Here is an 18,886-nt window from a genome sequence, read left to right as displayed (position 1 = left end):
TCTCTCTCACTCACAAACACACACACACAGGGTGGTGGTTAGGGGTGGGTGGGGAAAGAGATGGGGGAGAAGGGCTAATGCATGAGCCTCTGCCAATGCACACACACGTGTGCCAGGCACACTTGCATCTAATCCTCGGGATGCCTCCCGCAATTTGGCCCCGGGCTGGAAGAGCGCAGCCGCCGGCTTGCGCCACCCATGCCTGGCTCCACCCAGCACAATCCGTTGCTCAGGAGAGGTGCAGAGTCACGTTGCCACCTTCCCTGTGCTTCTGCACTTGGGAGGACCCCGAAAGGGTCCCCACACTCAGCACAGACATGGCATTTGCCAGTATTTCCTGGACCACTCCTAGCTGGGGTGCCGCTGAATTCCCCACACACACACCGCCAGCCAGCTTCTGTGATAAATAGTGTTGTGGAGGGAGTGGTGCCCTCTGGGTTTTTTCCCTCACCAGAGGAGGTGCCACCACAGCCAGGACTGGCTGCCCCATCCCTACCCCTTGGTGCTCGGGGAATCCTTTCCCCCATCCTCTCCTTCCCAGGCAGGACAGACCCCTGGGGCACCTCCTTGAGCAATATGTAGGTCCTTTTAGGTGGCATCTGTTCTGGGCTTCCAAAGAGAGATGGCTCTTGCCCCAGGGGAGGTGGGTCAAGGGTGGAGGTGTACGGGCTGGTTGCCACATGACTCCCCCACCTTTTGCTTCAGTCTTTGGACCCAGAAGAGATGCAAAGTGGCACCTTGGTCCAGAGAGATGCACTGCTTCCTCAGCTCTTGTCCCTGGGAACTCGCCATGGCTTCCTCCTGCTGCTGCAGTTGCTGATCCACAACACAGCTTGGCCCCGGAGGCATTGGCCCCAAGTTCTTTGGGACTGAACAAGCGAGATAGACCCCTCTTCAAGGAAAAGCGGATGTCAGCGAGAGCTTGGGGGGAACGTCCAAAGGATGGACCAGGCATCTCCCCAGAGAGAAGAGCTGTCCCAGAAGAAACATGTGGGGTACAGCGCACCCCGCCCCCGCCCCCAATACATGCCCTGTACGGCCTCCCCACCCCACCAAATTGCTGACACAACATCGCCATAGAATCTAGCGTGGGCCTCCCATGCTTTGGCCCCCCCCGTAGTGCGTAGGAAAATGAGCTGTGAACTGCGCCCCCTCACCTGCCTGCGGGGCGCTGCTTTGCCCGCTGATCGCTAGTAGGAGCTGTAGGGGAGGGTGATGCCTAGAGAATGCTGCCGTCTGCACTCTAGATGCTTTTTAGAAGTTTTGAAAATTACTTTTAGTTCCTTTTCTATTGTTACGGAAATTTGAGCCGTTTGGCTCCTCCTTGTTCTCCCTCCCCCTCCATCCCTCACCTGGATGGATAGACCATCCTCCCTTGTCCACCAGCTACCAGAATCCCACTTAATAAATAAATCAACACCACCCTGTTTTGCCTCAGCTGCATCTTCTTCTCCATCGTCTCGCTCGGCTTCCTCGTGTGACTTTTCTATATATCTGTTTGTGAAGTCAGAGCCAAGCTTGGATAATAAGAACACAAGAAGAGCCCTGCTGGATCAGACCAAAGGCCTGTCTAATCCCGCACACAGCAGCCAACCAGAGGCTGGTTAATATGTTAGGTCACTTGCTGCAGTCACCGCAAGAAAACCCCTGAGCATGCAGATTTGCAGAAAAATCATGGTGTTGCCAGCTCATGCTCCCACACACACACACACACATGGTCCGATGAACTCGACAGAAAAGAAGAACATAGCTGAACACAGGCTGGAGTCTGAGACCTCTGTTGCTATTGGCTGCTGTAACTCTGGCTTCGTTTGAGTTTTGACTGAATGTAAAATGAGCCTTCCCTAACCATTGGCTCAGCTACTCAGGTGTTGTGGAATGCTTAGGAACATTCCAACTTCTCAGGAGTTTAAAAAGCTATCAGGGAACAAGTCCTAGGGACAGATGGGGCTGCATGCCCCTGATGGGAAGGTGAGCAGAGAAGAGACATGTACCATTATCAAAGTGTTAGTCAGTTTGTGATAATTGAATACCACGTGCAAGTAGTGTGTGTGTGTGTGTGTGTGTGTGTGTGTGGCTGTTGTCTTTGAGTAGGGTGAAAGGGCAATAGACACAGAAGAAGTAGTACATTTTTTCCACAATACTCCCCCCCCCCCGCCGCGCCAATACATCCATGAATTTACATCGGTTTCCAATTGAAGCTTACTAAGAAAATGCAAGGGGCATGGGTTACAACAGCTTTCCCCAACCTGGTGTACTTCATATGTGTTGAACTACACTCCTAGCATCTCCCATTGAGCAGAGCTGGCTGGGGGCTGGTTGGAGTTGTAGTCCAGCACATCTGGAGCGCACCAAGCTGGGGAAAGTTGGTCTACACGTAAAGTACGCTATACATTCAGCAAAATCATGTCCTTCTGGGGTTGTCCTATTTCAGAGCGCAGGGATGCTTTTAGACAAGGCTTTTATTATGCCATTGCCCTGCCTCATTCATGACATTTTACAGAAGGTCCAGATGACATCTTCCATTCGTAAACCTGTGTTTTCCCACCACATCTTCCATCGTTTCTGTTACCACAGAAAATCCATTTAAGGAGAAAAAGATGGAATAGGTGCACAATGCCTTCTAATTGGTAGTGCTAGGAGTTAGCCATCTGGAAGCACCCCCAGTGGGTGGTTTACTTTTTTTAAAGTATCCCTCACATAAAATTTCCCTACGTGTAGAAAACAAACACATCCAGGAGAAAGGTTATATCTTAACTCCCTTTGATGTACTACTTTTCTAGGTACAGATAATTTTTTAATATGAAGATAGCATTACAAAATGAATGCATGAGAGGCAAAGGTGCCTTTTATTTCAGTCATTTTGTGTGTGCATGCTGTTTGCAATTCGTACCAGTCCTGATCTGGGGGCTCCTGGCCAAATTGATGTGAATCATGTCATTAGCCCTTGCATGATTTTTTTTTTAATAGTAGCCACTGGCAGGACAAACTAGATCAGGATGGGGGGGGGGGGTTAAAAGTACTGTTGGCTTTCTTTTTAAAAATAATAATTCAAAGCCACGAAGGAGACTTCTGTCTCCAGAGCTGCACAGCAAAGTAGGGACAAATGGAGAGGAGGAAACAACAGGACAAAAGAACAGGTAGGACGAGCCAGGGCTGCCCTCTCTCTTGTTGCACTGGCAGATTTAAATCCAGTGAAAGGGGTTCATCACATGGGCAGAAATCCGCAATCAATACCGGGGTTTTCTCCACCCGGTTTCATTGCGGGATTAGATTGGGCTTCTTTACACAGCTGTTTCTATCATTATAGTCTATTCCTTACCTTTTCATGGGGGTGGCTACTTTTCCACAAAAAGCCATTACACACGCTGGGGGCATCGCGAAATTTCTTCCCTGGTTTCTGCTGGCATGCCGGCCATTCTGTGTTGTGCAGTAAGCAGCCGAAGTTGGGAGCAGAAGTCGGTGCATTGCATTTAGTCATGGCATGGTGGCAAGCCGGCAGGTCAGCATACCGACACACCCATCACCATGATCATGACCGCACACCCGCTCCAACAAACCAAAACAACCGTCCACAGCCACACACACAGCGGTTTCTTCACACTATGGGAGAAATGCATGCAGAGGTCATGGCACTCCTGTTGCGCGGGCTGAAAAAATACTGCATTTTTTCCATTTGAGGACAACACAGGATAGGCAGGGGGAAATGGAGGGGGAAATCACTGGAGGATTACGGTGTCATGTAATGGACCTGCAAACTTCCATGAGTGGCCAATCATGAATGTGCAATAAATTGCAGGTGTAGAGATGCCCAAAGAAACCGCTATCCTTCTGTATGTGGATACTGTGGCTGGTCTGTCTTTTAGGAATCAGTATTATATACTAACAACAAACACATTTTTGAGTGCTGATTCTTATATAGCCCAAACAGCACCATCCACACACAAACGGGAGATGTCAGCATGCTTGTACAGACCCCAATGGGTCTGCACTGAAATACAAAAAAAAATATATATATACCCCCAAAATGCTGGGGGGGGGGGGACACACAAAAAGAGCCCAAGACTAGGCAGGTAGAAACTGGAACTGAATGGAATATCTGAAAAAGGGCACGGCTGGCTGGAATCCTGAACAGGAGTGCGCAACACTGCAATATTTTGCTATAATTATTCCTGATACCCCCCCCCCAAAAAAAATCTTTGCTTAAATCAATTACTTAATTTGATAAAATATTGCTAGAAAAGTGTTTTAGTACTAATTAAAAGATTGATTATGGGTACGATCCTATGCATGTTTAAACTGAAGAAAAGTCCTACAACTCCCAGCTGGGAGTTGTAGGGCTTTTTTTGGTCTAAACATGCACAGAGTTGCACCCTAAACAAATTAACAAATGAAATTCTTGATGCAATGGCACCTGCCAGATAGGAAATAGCAGAGGTGCGCAGAGTGGTTAGAGGTTCCCCTGGCCAGAGGATTCCCTGCATCACTGCAGATGTCCAAACCATCTAATAGCGCCCTTCTACCCCTCCCCCACTCCATAATCCATGGAGGATTACTACACTACAGATCCCTACATACCCCAAACCTGCACAACAGTGCAATAAGCACGATTTGCAAGCAAGGTTTGGCCTGGGGCAGAAAACTGAAGGAGCACCTTCCTGTTCTCTCATTAACCTGAAGCCCAATCCACCGGGATGTCTTCCTGCACAGCCTCTTTGAAATACATGTGAACCAGGCAAGAGCAATGTGGGTGTCCTGTGCTGCTCTCACCCATTTTTACAGGGCTTGTGCAGGAGATCTTCCTGGAGGATTGGAGCCACAAGGATAAGACCTGTCTGTCCTCCCATCCAGCTGCCTTTGATGACACACAAAATCAGCCGCCTGAGGCGGTTGCCTCATTTAACCTCTTTGAGGAGCCGCCTCTGTGTTTCCCATCCAAGGTCCTTCTCTTGCACTCGCCCATACCCAGAGTCTATTAGAAACATACGGAGTCTCTCTCTCTCTCAATCTCTCTCTCTCTCACACACACACACACACACTCACACACCCTTCTACCCCTCTCCCACTCCATAATCCATCACACACCCAAGGCACTGGCAGCCTCCATCTATTCCTCCTCCCCCCTCACTCCAGCATTATCCAAGCGTTAAGGTTCTGGTGTTGACCGTCGATCTCTCAAAGGGTAATTTGTCTGGGAGCAGCCAATCCAGGTCTTGCCCTCGGCCAGCCCAATCAGAGCCAGAGGACCCAACACAGCAGCCTATGGCAGGCCCAGTATTCTAATAAGCTCCATCTTTTTATCAAAGGGAAGGTAGCTTCTCTTGAAGTTAAACTTGGTGGCCGGTCAGTGTTGGTGTCAGAATCTTTGGGACACCTGGGGCTGGGCTAGCTGGGCTTCCAATGGACTTGAGCTACAGCAGCCTCGGCCAGCAGTACTGCTCGGGGGCCCTGTCTGCCTTGGCACTGGCAAAGGGCCGGCCAAGTAAGAGTGGCAAGCGGACCCCCCGGGGTCTCGGTGAAATGGCGCTTTCAATGTGCTGCGCACCCCTGAAAGTCTAGAAACTGCCTGGTTGGCCACCCATCCTAAGCAAGGTTATTTCCCAGCAAATATGGACTCCAACCTGCAGGGAACGTTCCTGCTCAACAACCCTTCTCTGCCCCCTTTCCCGGAGGTGAAGTCCCCGATGTGCCAGTATTCGGTGCAAAACTCCTTCTACAAGCTCAGCCCCACGGGGCTCAGTGCCCAGCTGGCAGCTGGCACGCCGCACGGCATCAGCGATATCCTGAGCAGGCCAGTGGCCCCTCCGAATGGCAGCCTCCTGTCTGGCTATTCCCACGTTGGTGGTTTCAACGGACTGGGTGCCCAGAGCATTTACTACGGGTCCCAAGTGGGGAACTTCTCCAAGGCGGGGAGCGAATACACAGCCAGGGGCAGAAACTGCTGGGCAGACACAGGACAGGAATGGCATGGAGGTCGACCATGTGGCAACCGTAAGTAGCAAATCAGCCATGGGGTGGCTGAGTGGGGTGGGGGCATTATGATGTGTCCGGCAGCCTGCCAGCAGAGGGGCAAGGTGGAAGCTGTTGGTCTTGGGTAGTGTAAAGAAACTGGCAAGGCATAATCTGAGCCAGAACTTGGCCCCAGAATACGTGAACCGATTACAGTGATTTATTATTTACCGAGTAGCTTGGGCAAGCCCCTGCCCTGAGCTGCTTACAATCCACATTGCAGCAGTGGGGAAAACAATGTAGTGAAGAAAGCAAGAAATGATGCTAAAGAGGCAATGAATAATATGTGGAAATTCAGTTTGACACGCTAGGCTTTGTTTGAAGTGGGAACTAAGGAGTTAAGACAAAGGGTCCAAGAAAGAGGCGGGTTCTGAGGAGGAATTGTAGGGGGAAGGATGGCTATGTGTGATTATTATAGTTATATACAGACTCATTGGTGTGTACAATGCTTTCATAGAGCCATATAAGATAGATCTCTGCCCTGAGGAACTTACAGTCTAAGTTTCAACAGTGTGGGAGATGGCTGAGACAGAGCAGCAGAAAACAATAAGAGATTTCAAGCAGTCAGATGTCCCTAAGCACATGCAGAGTTTTTGCCATCATTAAGTAACCACAGGTGGCCTCCTCATTTCTAGGATTGGGGTACTTCTTCCAGATCAAAGAGCCTGGATTCCCAGGTATCCCTGGGCCCCCCACACCACACCTTTTTTCTGAAATTAACCAGTGTAAATAAGAAAGGAAGAAAGGAAGAAAAAGACTAGAGAGGGTGTTACCTTGTCCTCCCAACAGGTTGCTCAGAAAGCCGCGGGCTCCCTGCAGGGAAGGCAAGTGTTCCCTTACACCGCCCTCTGTGCTGCTTTTCCTGGGTCCAGGGCGTGGTTCTCAGCATCAAGCAAAGTTTATCCTCGGCTGCCTGCCACACAAGTGCCCCTTGGAATGACGCATGGCGCCGGGTAGCCGGGTGCTGCTGATATGGGGCTCAATAAAGAACTGTGCAAGAGGCAAGGAGCACCCGGTGTGGGGCGGGCAAAAACACTGGCAGGGAGACAGCCCTGGCACAAGGAGTAACAGGTGGCACAAGCTCACATGCCCACACCACTTGGAAAGAGCCGCTGTGCCTCACCCCATCCTCTAGGGGGTGGCGTCGAGTCCAAGTTCTCCTTTGCATTCTTTGGCACCCATTCAAAATACCACCACAGGGACTTTGTGCCTGGGAGGGACAGGGAGGGTGCCCCATTACTGGGCATCATCAGGCTCAAGGACTCAATATGGGGTGGCGGAATGCCTCCTGCCACCACCAGGATGTTCATATGCTGCCACCTTTTTCACCTGCTCCTGTGCTTTTAACAGCAGCCTGACACATAGAAATGAAGCTGGTGCAACTTTACACGCGCACACACTTGCGTGGAAGCATGTAGAGGGGGAGATGTTCAGCTGTTCAATTTCTGTGTGCTGGTGGAAAAGGCGCAAGGGCAGAGCCAAAAGAAAAGATTTCCCACCACCATCACATGGTGCAGCAAAGCGGCAAAGCAGCAGGAAGTCCCTGGTTCAAATCTCACCTTTGCCACAAACTCCCTAGGTGGCTTTAGGCCAGCCATGCATCTCAGCCTCCTATCCCATCTCCAAAGTGCGGGATAAAAATACTGACTTACCTTATAGGGGTGTTGTAAGGATGGCAAGTAAATAACGTGTGTGTGAAACACTAAGTATAAAGGGCCACATTGACTGGGATAGGATGTTATCGGGTTTGTTTCATTACATGTCTGCCTCATGCACATATATAATGGAGAGTCGTGGTCTTAAGCTTAACCTCAGAAGACACATGTTGGGGAGGAGCCCCGAACCTGCTTCTACTCTACTGCCCTGCCACTGGTCTCCCAAAACCCCTTTCCCCCAGACTGGCTACTTCCAGCAGCGGAGCTGGGCTTGCAGAAAAATGCCTCGGGCCATGGAGAATGGGGAGGAAGGTAGGTCTGACATGTGAGCCTTTTTTGGGGGTAAAAAGTAGACAGACAGACAGACGGACACACATATATATATGTATATAAACATACACACACACAGTGGCTGGAAGGGGGGAGAAAAAAGGAACAAGAAACTTGACCGCCCCATCACACCTGGCTAGGCTTTTTGGCTCCGAAGTAACCACCCAGGTGATGCAGCTGCTTGGAGGGGATGATGGATAGCTGGCCTCGGACACACCTGGGACCTTCTTACTCCAGGTGTGTCTCTTCCCTGGCCCAGTTCTGACACTATTAACTAGAGCCTGTTATGTGGAAATTAAGAAGGTGTATCTTCCTGCTCCTCCATCCCCCTGCCCCACGCCAGGTAAAGCTTCTGTTAAATCCATCTGTTAAAACCATAGGAGCATGGATAATAGGAAAAGGTGGCAACCTTAAGACAGGTTAAAAATAAAAGTTTGTCTCCCTACACACACACACACACAGACACACACACACACCTCCCTCCCTCCTGTAATCAGGAAATTGGTTGTTATTCAAGGAGAAGATCTTCTGGTGGGTGGCTGATGTTTAAAAGGACTAGGAGAAAGCTGAGGAGAAAATGAATAGCTGAGGCCTGAATATTAAGCTATTACTTCTCTGTGGGATAACCATATGTGGCCGGTGAAATCAGGAATAGGGAACCAGTGGCTGTGTTATGCCAGGGGGCTGCCCTAAGACCCTGCCAGAAGAAGGTTACACAAGCAGACATTAATGCCCAGATAAACGGTCCAAGCAGCCAGAAATACAACAGCAGGAGCTTTGGGAGTTGGAGGAAGACTGTACCCAACAGCTGGACCTGGTTGTGGGTGTATTAGTCTGGGGGGAGGCTTAGGGAATTTGGCCTGAGGTAAAGGGAAAAAAAGGCATTAAAAGGCTGGTATTAGCAGCAGTGTCTCTTGAGTCCTTAAGAAGTGTCAGCAAGCATTTTTAAGACCTCACCCCCAAGTACATAGAAGTATTCCCTTATGTACAAAATGAAATATCCTTTTAATAAATTAACTAGTTGAATAGTTCAACTTTCATTAATCAGGAAGCTGTCCCCCACCATCCCACGGTGAGCGGTTTCCAGTCATGTGTACACAGATGTTTTAAGGGCACGTGTCTGTTGTCCCAGCCCTGGTGTACCGCCTGGGGACCCCACAGCAAGCACACAACTGCCACGTGAGGGCAAAGCCACGTCGAGGCCTAGTCCTCACAAATGGCAGCTGAGCAGCTCAGCTGGTTCAGACTGCGAGGGAAACATTTGCAGGATTGAATGTGCCTTTGTATTTTTTAAAATCTCCCTGTATTTAGAAAACTACATGCTGTGGAGAAGGTGGCTACCGTAACCGGTCTCCTCTTTTTCTATGTGGAGAGAGTTGTGTGTGGGGTTTTGAATGGAGGCATGTTCCATCCGAGGAACTCTGGCCTGAACCAGTAGTCTAGAAACAGTCCCTTGTCACCTCACCTGGGGAACATGGGCAGGAGGGTGCTGTTGCGCTTGTGTCCTGCTTGTGGGTTCCGGGTCAAGAGCTGGTTGGCCATTGTGTGAACTAGACTAGACTGACTTGGATTCCTGCATTGAGCAGGTGGTTGGACTCGATGGCCTTGTAGGCCCCTTCCAGCCCTACTATTCTATGATTTTATGATTCTATGACCTTTGGCCTGATCCAGCAGGGCTGTTCTTATGTTCTTATGTTTACCTGCTCTTAGTGAGAAAAGGCCTAAGGGCCAAAACAGACATCACTCTGAATATGTATCTAGCAGCTATGCCTCTTTTCTTCCTTAGTTTTACTGTAGAGTAGACACAGGGGGCCTGATCCAGATCAGGACCCTAGTGTGTGGGGTAGTTTTTGTTTTTTTTAAAGATCCTATTCAGGCCCCATGGCCATGTGTCCTCTTTTACAGAGGACCCTCCTCTGTTTGAAGGTGTCTTCTGTTTGAAGGGCTGCCCAGTTCAATTCCAATTTAAAGATAAAGACCCATGAGAACTGTTGTCCAGCCGCAGTCAGCATCTGAGCAGCAGACTGAACTGGAAGGCACACAGGTTACCTGGTCACAGGTTACCCGGCTGAACATCAGGAAAAACTTCCTGACTGTTAGAGCAATACGACAATGGAACCGATGACCTAGGGAGGCGGTGGGCTCCCTCACGCTGGAGGCGTTCAAGATGAGGCTGGACAGCCACCTGTCAGGGATGCTCTGACTTGGATTCCTGCATTGAGCAGGGGGTTGGACTTGATGGCCTTGTAGGCCCCTTCCAACCCTACTATTCTATGATTCTATGATCACAGGCATCCACACTACAGTAAGACGGACTGTATTTCTATTGAAATTATCATAATTGTTTCTAAATGTGCATCTATACATGTACATTAGCATATGCATGTGTCATGCAAATCAGTATCCTCTTTTTTGGTGATGCATTTCCTCTTTCTTGGAAATTAATAAGTGGCTACCCTAATGCCTACTCTAGAGTAAAAAGGAAGAAAAGACGCAGCTGCTAGATAGAGACTTACAGTAATGTCTGTTTTGGCTCTAAGGCTGGGCAGAGCTACATGTTATGTTAAATATGTCTTCATATTTGTGTGTGTGTGTTTAAAAGATAGTAGCTATGGAGAGGTAAATCAGGATTGGGAAATCAGCAAGCAGGGAGGGAGGGGTTTAACCCCCGCCCCCAGCAACAGTCCTGACAAAAATTGCCCTCCTCCCATGCCGAAGCTGCTATTTGCCCTGGGAGGGAAGCAGCTGCTGTTGCCAAAAACAGATTCCCTCCTCTGGCAATAGCAACTTTGAAGGTGTGTCTGATTTTTGTCAGGACTGCGGCACAGGGAGAAAGAGCTACATTCTACCTCCATGAGCACCAAGGTCCTAATGCAGATTCTCTCCGGTTGATACCTCAACACACACACACACACACACACACACACACACATGGATGCATTTGACGTAATGTTTTATGTGGGGCTCAGTCCTGTGGGATCTGCCCTGGGTACTCATATGCTTCCAGACTCAGAAGCTGATGAGTATCCTATACAGAGGGGGAGGTGCGTTGTGCCTCCCGCTCTGCATTTTAGCTAGATGGGCAATTTCACCCATCTAGCGGAGGCTTGCGGGAGGGAAGGAGGCTGGGGCAGCCATAGGATTCGTTGTATGGCTGACGCCCTGGTCTCCTCCTCTCCCCACCCTCAGGAACCCCTCCCCCTGTCTCCGCGCTCTGTTTTCCAGTGCAGAGAGGGAGCTGGCGCAGTTCTGTCCACACCAGCTACAAGGGGGAGGGAACGGGGAGTGCGGTTTACCTGGCTCTGAGCTTGGGGCCAGGAAACCAAAATATCCTATGTCCCCCAGTTGCTGTGCAGGGGACACAGGATTGCTCCCTCCATTAGTTAACTAGTTATTATTAAATTTATATCCCACCCAACTTGCAGATGCTCTCGGGGCAGTTTACAGTTGAAAAACCCAGAACGATGAAAATATCAAAATATTAACGAGCCAGCAGTAATGTTAATAATCATTGTAACAGATTAAAGATGAAATGCCTGCTGGAAGAGGAAGGTCTTAACCTGGCATCTAAATATATACAGTGAAGACAGCAGGTGGATCTCCCTGGGAAGGGCATTCCAAGACAGGGGGCCACGACAGAGAAGGCTCTTTCCCTGGTAGCTGCCCGTCACACTGCTGTGGGTGGTGGCACCTAGAGAACAGCCTCCAAAGACGATCTTAGCAATCGGACCAGAACATATAGGAGAAGGCGCACCTGCAGGGAGACTGGTCCGAAGCTGTTTAGGTCTTTGAAGGTCAGCACCAACGCTTTGAATCGGGCCTGGAAACTGACTGGCAACCAGTGCAATTGACACTGAGCTGGAGCACTATGTTTGAAATGGCCAGACCCAGTAAGCAGCCTTGCTGCTGTGTTCTGCACTAACTGAAGTTTCCATAATGTGTAGTTCAGCCCTTATATGTCAGCATGTGCCATTTAATGTTTTTTCCCATTGCCATGGGGCAAGTAAAGAAGCCAGTGTTGGGGCTGACCAAGGGCAGGGAAAGTTGGTGAGTGGGAGGCTGGTATTCCTGTCTGGAGACCAAGGTTTGGAGCACTAGTCTGCTTTGGGGTCGCTGCATACAACGTTATGATGATGGTACAGAAGGTGGGTGCCAGTCCGTGACCATGCTGCCCATCTCCCTCCACACAGCCACAGGGCACGTGGGTGACGGCCTCCACAAGAAGAAACACACGCGGCCAACCTTCACAGGCCACCAGATCTTTGCACTGGAGAAAACCTTTGAGCAGACCAAATACTTGGCCGGGCCTGAGCGGGCACGATTGGCATATTCCCTGGGCATGAGCGAATCCCAAGTGAAGGTGAGTTTCCCATACCCATGCACCCATACCCAGACTTGGGACTTGAGCATAGGAAAGTCAGGGAATCAGCAGCGGCACCCCTTGGCCCCAGGCTCCCTGATCGACAGGGTAGGGGGTCAGCAACTAGCACTCTTTGGTCACCAAGTTGCCAAAGTAGAGGCAGAAGATCCATCTGGAGAAGTGGCATCTGTGGCAAAGATCTAAGTGGCAGGACACTTTAAGGTAGGGGTAGGTAACATGTGGCCCACAGGCTGCACGCAGGCTCCCCGGCCTCTAGTGCGGCCCCCACCGCTGCTCTGCCGAAATTACGTACAATGGCGGTAAAAAAACCAGCAAAAAAATTGACCGTTTGATGCCAAATGACAGCAGCAGGCCACTATGAAGGCTTCCAAGTGACAATTTTAGCTTGATAACAAGCTACGTTTGTCACAGCTCAGCCTTCGTAGTGGTTCACTGCTGAATTTGAGCAGCAAACCACTGATTTTTGCATTATTTGTTTGTGTGTTTTGCCACCGCCACTGAATTTCTGTGGTGCAGCAGCATAAACAGGGGACCCAGGGGGAAAGTGGCCGCATGGACCCCCTGAATTTGCCCACCCCAGGCCCACTGGCTTCTTAAACCCATCTCAAAGCCCCCTGTCCCACCCGCTGCAAAAAACCACCAAACAACCCTAGCTTCTGCTCGAGATGAGAGATGTGATGGGGATTGTTGTCTGTATCTCTTTACTAACAGGGACAATGTAGGATACACCCACAGAACTGCTGAGAAATATACCACAAGGGTAGCTAACCTGTAGCATAGATGGTGCCATGCCGTCAGTGGCACGGGAAGGGACGTGGGTGGCACCTGAGACAGGAGCAGGGAGGGCCTCCTGGGAGGGCCCCCTGCTCCCCTGTACACCTGGCTCAAGGTAGAACCACTCCAAAGCACAAAGGGGGCTGGCCTGTACCCATGCATTAAAGGCACCCAAATCAAGGCACCTTTCATGTTTTTAGGGTTGCGCAATTACTAAGAAAAGAAACCTGGCCTGGCCGGTGCTCTTGACAGCTTTAATAGGAGCTGCATAGGTAGAAATCGTCAGCTGAAGCTTTTCACAGCCTGGAGAGAAACTCTCTTGCCTCCTAATGTTTGCATGTCAAGTTCCTGTTAAAAGCACAGGACATCAGAGCCAGAGCAACCAATAGACTTCCGACTTGACTTTGCAGCAGCACACTTGCCTAAAAGTTGCCCACCTCTGATCTAGCTGGTCTCAACTGCAAGTGACCTCCTGTTTTAAGTTTCCTGTCTGTTTCCAAAGCTCACTCTACATGTTCAGCATCATCCATTTCAAATTTATTAGCACACATCAGAATAAATGTAGTGGCAGGTTTACTTTGGTTTTGAATTATGATAATAATTGCCTGTCTAGAAGTTCAGCAATTAATAGCACTGTATCGATTTGTTATTACTTTTAGGACATTGTTCTTTTTTTAAAAATTGTGATTATGGATAGCATCTGAAGCATTTAAAAAAAAACAAGTGCAGATCTAAACAAACTAATGAAAGCTGCTACCCAATTAGAGAACTCTTACTCAATTAATCCTGTGACTTTTGGTCAATTGATTAATTACATGATCAAATCTGCATATTATTATAACAATAGTTCTGGGGGGTGGGGGGAAGAGCTATATGGTGCTTTTAGATAATGCCCAAACATATGACAGCAGGCACAGTCTTAGAAGAAGCACCCTTTTGTGTACGAGACAAAAGAAGGGGTGCCACTTCTAGGATGGGATCTGCAACCCATAGGTTTTGTATGAAAAATAATTAACTTTTTAAAAATAGTCTGCTGCCCAGTTAATTGTGGAGGGACACCATTTTAGCTATCAAAATGGTTTTGATTGATTGATCTAACCAATTAATAATTTAAATCAGGGGTGTAAAACCTCAGGCCCGGGGGACACATCTGGCCCTCCTGGAGTTTCAATCCAGCCCTCTGGGATGCCCTAGGTGGCTGTCCCCTTTACCCTAGTAGCTTCCTGGATTTTCTGCAGTTTCCTCCCGTTCTCAAAGGCTGAAATGCCTCTCCTAAGGCTCACTTACTGGCAGTAAGGGCTTTAAGCTAAAATCCGCTGGTATTTCGGCCCCACCCCTTTTCCTGTGGCCCCACCCACAACTGAAATGCACACGCACCTGAGCTTCTCTGAACTGCAATTCGGCACTTGGGCTGCAAAAGGTTCAACACCCCTGGTTTCAGTGTTGCAGCCATAACATCAATATGGACAAAAACTTGTCAGCATTTTCACCTCTGGGCTGCAGTGACATCCCCTAATCAGAAGTAAGGTTGCCAACTTTTTCCCCCTGCCAGGGCGCCTTTGCCTTAAACAACTGTGCATCACACAGACATTCAGCTGGTGAAGTTCTTCTGGAGTGCAGATACAGTGATGCAGACAAGCCTCCCCAGCTGAAACGTTTCTGCTCGTCTCGCAGCTGTTTAAGGCACAGGAGCCTTGTCAGGGAAAAAAAGTTGGTGACCTTAATTGGAAGGCACAGTTTTGCACGGGCATCCCTGACCAACTGCATCCTCCCCCGTCGTTCTCAGGTGTGGTTCCAGAACCGACGCACCAAATGGAGGAAGAAGAGCGCCCTGGAGCCTTCTTCATCCTCTCCCCGAGCAGGGACTGGACCGGGGGAGCGCTCCATCTCTGACGAGGATGATGAGTACAACAAACCCCTGGACCCGGACTCGGACGATGAGAAGATCCGCCTCCTTTTGCGCAAACATCGGGCAGCCTTCTCCGTTCTAGGCCTGGGATCTCACAGTGGCTGAGCGGGGTGGGGGTCCTTGCTAGTAGGGCAGATGCCTGCAGCCCAGAGTGGGTGGAGACTGGATCCAGCGAACCGGACTTGAGGGGTTCATGATGAGGGGGGGTGGGGAAAGGACTACGGCAGCAGTTGGGCCCCTCCCTAAAAGAGGAGGAGCTAAATGAAGAGGGATTAGAGTTGTCAACTCCAGACTCAAACCAGATTGTGTACAACAGTCTGGTTTGAGTCTGGAGTCGACAACTCTATAAAGGGCACCTTCATAGCTGCATGCAAATCTTAGGCTGGACCTGGAGACAGATGGAACATTTTATCTGTGGTCCTGGCTTTCAGCTGTCAGTATTCTTGTCTCACCTCTTAAGCTTGCAGCTGGGCCATAGCCTTATTTTCAATTGCCAAAAATACGTTTAAAACTATATGCTTTCTTTCACCCTTCACTGTATTTTTAAAACCCCAAACGCACATGTTTTAAAAGCACTTGTAAAATGGGTCCAGGAATTGCAAGAGAAGCATGTTCAAGGGGTCACAAGCACTAGCCAATAGGTACTGCCGCAGCCCCGCCTCCATGGTTCCAATGAAATCAAGGTGAAAATGTGCAAAACTGTTCTTTTCATCTCTTGCCCTGGAAGAGAAAAGATGCGCTTGTATTGATGGCACTAACCTGCTCTTAAAATGTCATGCCTGTTGAAGTTTGTCCTTAATTTGAGGCAAAGCTCATGAGGGCTGTGCCCCAGCAACCTGTCTTCAATTCTAGGATTCAGCTTGGGAAGCCGTGAAGCAATCATAAAGAAGAGTGCCTCTGAATATGTGCAGAGTACACTCCCTTGCCACTAAGTAATCACAGCCCACCCATCCCCAGTCTGGGATAAATGGATGGGAGATTAGAGCTCCAAGTTGTTGTTGTTTTTAAAGTGTGATTTCCCCTTGGTCTAGATCCTAACAACACTTTGGGTTTACCTACACTGAAGACTCATCCTTCTATTTCCCCATGGGAGGCAGAATGGATCTCCAATTCTAAGCAACTTCACCAAACTCAAATTCCCATGATTAGTTGGGGAAGTCATGACAGTTAAACTGATATAAAGTTGATATATGCTTATAGTTTAGATATACCTAAAAGTTAGCCATTGGCAGTCTAGCAGGGAGAAGTTTGGCACATGCAGCTTCTCCTATCTCAGGGCTGCAGTGACAGGAGAAGCTACACCTCAGGCAATGCTAAAATTAAACCTTGTTTTCTTTTTTAATACCAGGGCTCAGTCCTGGTGCATACAGAAAGGGGTATAAATGAAGCTCTCATAAGGGAAGGACAGATTCCAATTGTTGTTAGATGCCTCTCCAATATCAGCTGTGACTGTTTTCCTGCTCATATTAAAAAAAAGACCCAGAAAGAAAAGGGAAAAGAAGGAGGAGGATGCAATATATATAGTTAGAAAAGAAAAGAAAAGACCAGGGGTGCTTCCAAAAGAGGCTGTTATGGTTCAATCACCCAGCTCCATTCATGGAATTTTATGGAGGATCCAGATGTTGTCTTCAATTTGTAGCCCTCCCATGTTTTTCTTCCACTTCTGTCAATTTTCTTACCAGGAAAAAAAAATACGTCAAGGAAAAAAAGCCAGGATAGCTGCACAATGTCTTTTGCGATAGGAGACCTCTGTCTGGAAGCACACCAGCTTTTCCTTTTAATGATAATCGTTGCAGTTACGTGCTGCCAAAGTGGGCAAAATATATGGAACGCTTCAGGAATTTGCATGTCATTCTTGCGCAGGGGCCATGCTACTTTTCTCTGTATTGTTCCTTTCAATGATGCCATTAACACAAGTTTTAAAATGGTTCCAACAAAGAAAATGCTCCCCGTGGCCTTTTTTCTGTGTGTAACATTTATCAGTGCTTTCAGACGCAGGGTTGGATCCAGATTTTGTCAGAATAGACCCATTGAAATCATTGTTAGTCAATGGCTAACTAAATCTGGATCCAACCCAAGGCTTTTATTGTGCAATTGCTGTGCCCCATTCACAGAATTTTATGGGGGATCCAGACAAGTGTCTTCAATTTGTAACCCTCCCATGTTTTCCCACCGCTTCTTACATCTTTTTTCTTATCAGAAAAATAAACCAGTTAAGGAAGATGGAATAGGAACAGTGGCGGCTGGTGGCTCTGATGTCAGTGGGGTGGTGAATCCACCCTGAGTTTCATTCAGAACCAGTCAGAACTCTAAAGGAGCTATCCAAGGTTCTTTGCACCTTGGCTAGCTCCTTTAGAGTTCTGACTGGTTCTGACTGAAACCCAGAGTGGATTTACCTCCCCTTTGACATCAGAGCCACCAGCCGCCACTGAATAGGAACATAGGAACCTTCTGGTTACTGAAGGCCTAGGAGATCGTTCATAGCTAGGTGTTGGCATCCTTAAGGGGTGGTGGGGTGATGCCCGTGGGATGATGAGCGTCTTTGTTGCGTGTGCTGTACATACAGATCACAGACAATTTCCTCAATAAAGGTTGTTGTAACCTTGGTGTGCCTCAGGCCCAGTTCTTTCTCTTTCTCTGAGGCGGGATTGGATAGGTGATTCTCACCAAGTCAGGGGTGAGGTGTTTTTTGGCTGAAGAGGAGGACTGCAAACCAACAAGGGGTGGGTGGGAAATGCCTTCACCTTGGCCAGATTTTTCGGCATTCCAACCCATTTCCAGAAAACCAAACAGCAAGGGTGGGTTTTGTCCCCCCAGCCTTTTTAAAAAATAGCCTGCACACCAGAGGTGAAAGACAGCTTTTGTGTGAGGCTCTGCCTCTGGACACAGCAAAAACAGGTGGCGGGTCTCAGACCTGGGCCCACCAAAACAACAACTCTGAGCTCTTTCCCCCACCCTCAGCAGGCCCCAGAATTGTGGATGTCAAGAGTTGGCCATCGCCCTGCTGAAGAGGGGACCGGATTCTGTCAAGTTTTGAAGGGGGAGGAAGGAAGAAGGGAAGAGCTTTCCGAAGGTGGGGCGCGCTTCTCAGCAAAGTTCAGTGGCCTGCTCGAAATTAAATTGCAGAACTCGCACACGCAAAAGCAGCGTGTGTAATTTGTCGGGGGCCCTCTTGAGACCGCATAATAACCAAATGGAAGTATCAGTGCTCCTGAGGAATACTCACGCGTGGTATGAGAAACGGTCTGTGAGCTGAGCAGAGAGACATGACTACCATCCCTCTGCATTCTGTGAATGGCACGCGGATTCCTCCTGACGGTGGCTTGGCAACTCAAAGGGCATTTCAATCCGACCCAGCCAGCTGTCAGTGGAAAAGTGGCTGCTCCTATGGAAAGGTTCCCAGGTCGAAAGCACTTCCCTGAGCGGTCTCCTCTGGCAACAGTCAGAAGGGAGAGAGAGAAAAGGACACTCATTGTGCATGTTAGATTGCAATTGCATGCGCACTTACCTGGGAGTACGCCCCATTGAACTCTATGAGACTTGCCTCCCAGTAGACTAGTACTCTTCCATGTCTTTAAATACAAACAGTTTTTCAACTGTCTATATAGTAGCACAAAGAATCTTTAGGGCACAATCCTATGCATGTTTAGACAGAAAAAAGTCCTACAAGTAGGACTTTTTTTCTGTCCAAACATGCATAGAATTGTGCCCTTAAAGGATCAAAACAATAAAAATAAAATATAAATCCATTTCTAGCAAATTAAAAAAAAAAAACACTTGCTGTGAGGTCCGTCTGCAGACAATATTGTCATCTTTTCAGTGCCAGGT

General features: G+C 48.7%; 1 protein-coding gene and 1 non-coding gene across 3 annotated transcripts; one reads left to right on the top strand and one right to left on the bottom strand.

Annotated features, from left to right (window-relative positions):
• The first annotated feature begins 5,358 nt into the window (after nt 1-5,358).
• NKX6-3 (NK6 homeobox 3) lies at nt 5,359-16,586 on the top strand. Of its 2 annotated transcripts, XR_014783749.1 has the most exons (4): nt 5,510-5,991; nt 12,185-12,354; nt 14,936-15,338; nt 15,386-16,586. XR_014783749.1 is itself a non-coding variant. In XM_084804076.1 (3 exons), the coding sequence occupies exons 1-3, from the start codon at nt 5,610-5,612 to the stop codon at nt 15,161-15,163; spliced, it is 780 nt and encodes a 259-aa protein (XP_084660202.1). In that variant the 5' UTR covers nt 5,359-5,609; the 3' UTR covers nt 15,164-16,586. The 2 variants fall into 2 exon arrangements, 1 of the variants encoding a protein (XP_084660202.1); XM_084804076.1 differs by having other exon boundaries at nt 5,359-5,991; nt 14,936-16,586.
• Nucleotides 16,587-16,876: 290 nt separating this feature from the next.
• LOC146340703 (U6 spliceosomal RNA) lies at nt 16,877-16,986 on the bottom strand. The gene has a single exon (XR_014784162.1). It is a non-coding gene; the product is annotated as a U6 spliceosomal RNA (small nuclear RNA).
• Between the last annotated feature and the right edge of the window lie 1,900 nt (nt 16,987-18,886).

This window comes from Heloderma suspectum, chromosome 6 (genome assembly GCF_057233095.1).
Source record: "Heloderma suspectum isolate Gila_16-S chromosome 6, 16-S_ref, whole genome shotgun sequence".
Taxonomy (NCBI): Eukaryota; Metazoa; Chordata; class Lepidosauria; order Squamata; family Helodermatidae; genus Heloderma; species Heloderma suspectum.
The sequence above is the reverse complement of the archived record's forward strand: the minus strand, read 5'-3'. Positions and strand labels throughout refer to the sequence as shown.

What these genes read in the sequence shown, in the direction of transcription:
- NKX6-3 (XM_084804076.1), top strand. Translation starts at nt 5,610, where the DNA reads ATGGACTCCAACCTGCAGGGAACGTTCCTGCTCAACAACCCTTCTCTG. An exon ending in AGGTCGACCATGTGGCAACC is followed by an intron (nt 5,992 to 12,184) that starts GTAAGTAGCAAA and finishes CCCTCCACACAG; the next exon opens with CCACAGGGCACGTGGGTGAC. An exon ending in TGAGCGAATCCCAAGTGAAG is followed by an intron (nt 12,355 to 14,935) that starts GTGAGTTTCCCA and finishes CGTCGTTCTCAG; the next exon opens with GTGTGGTTCCAGAACCGACG.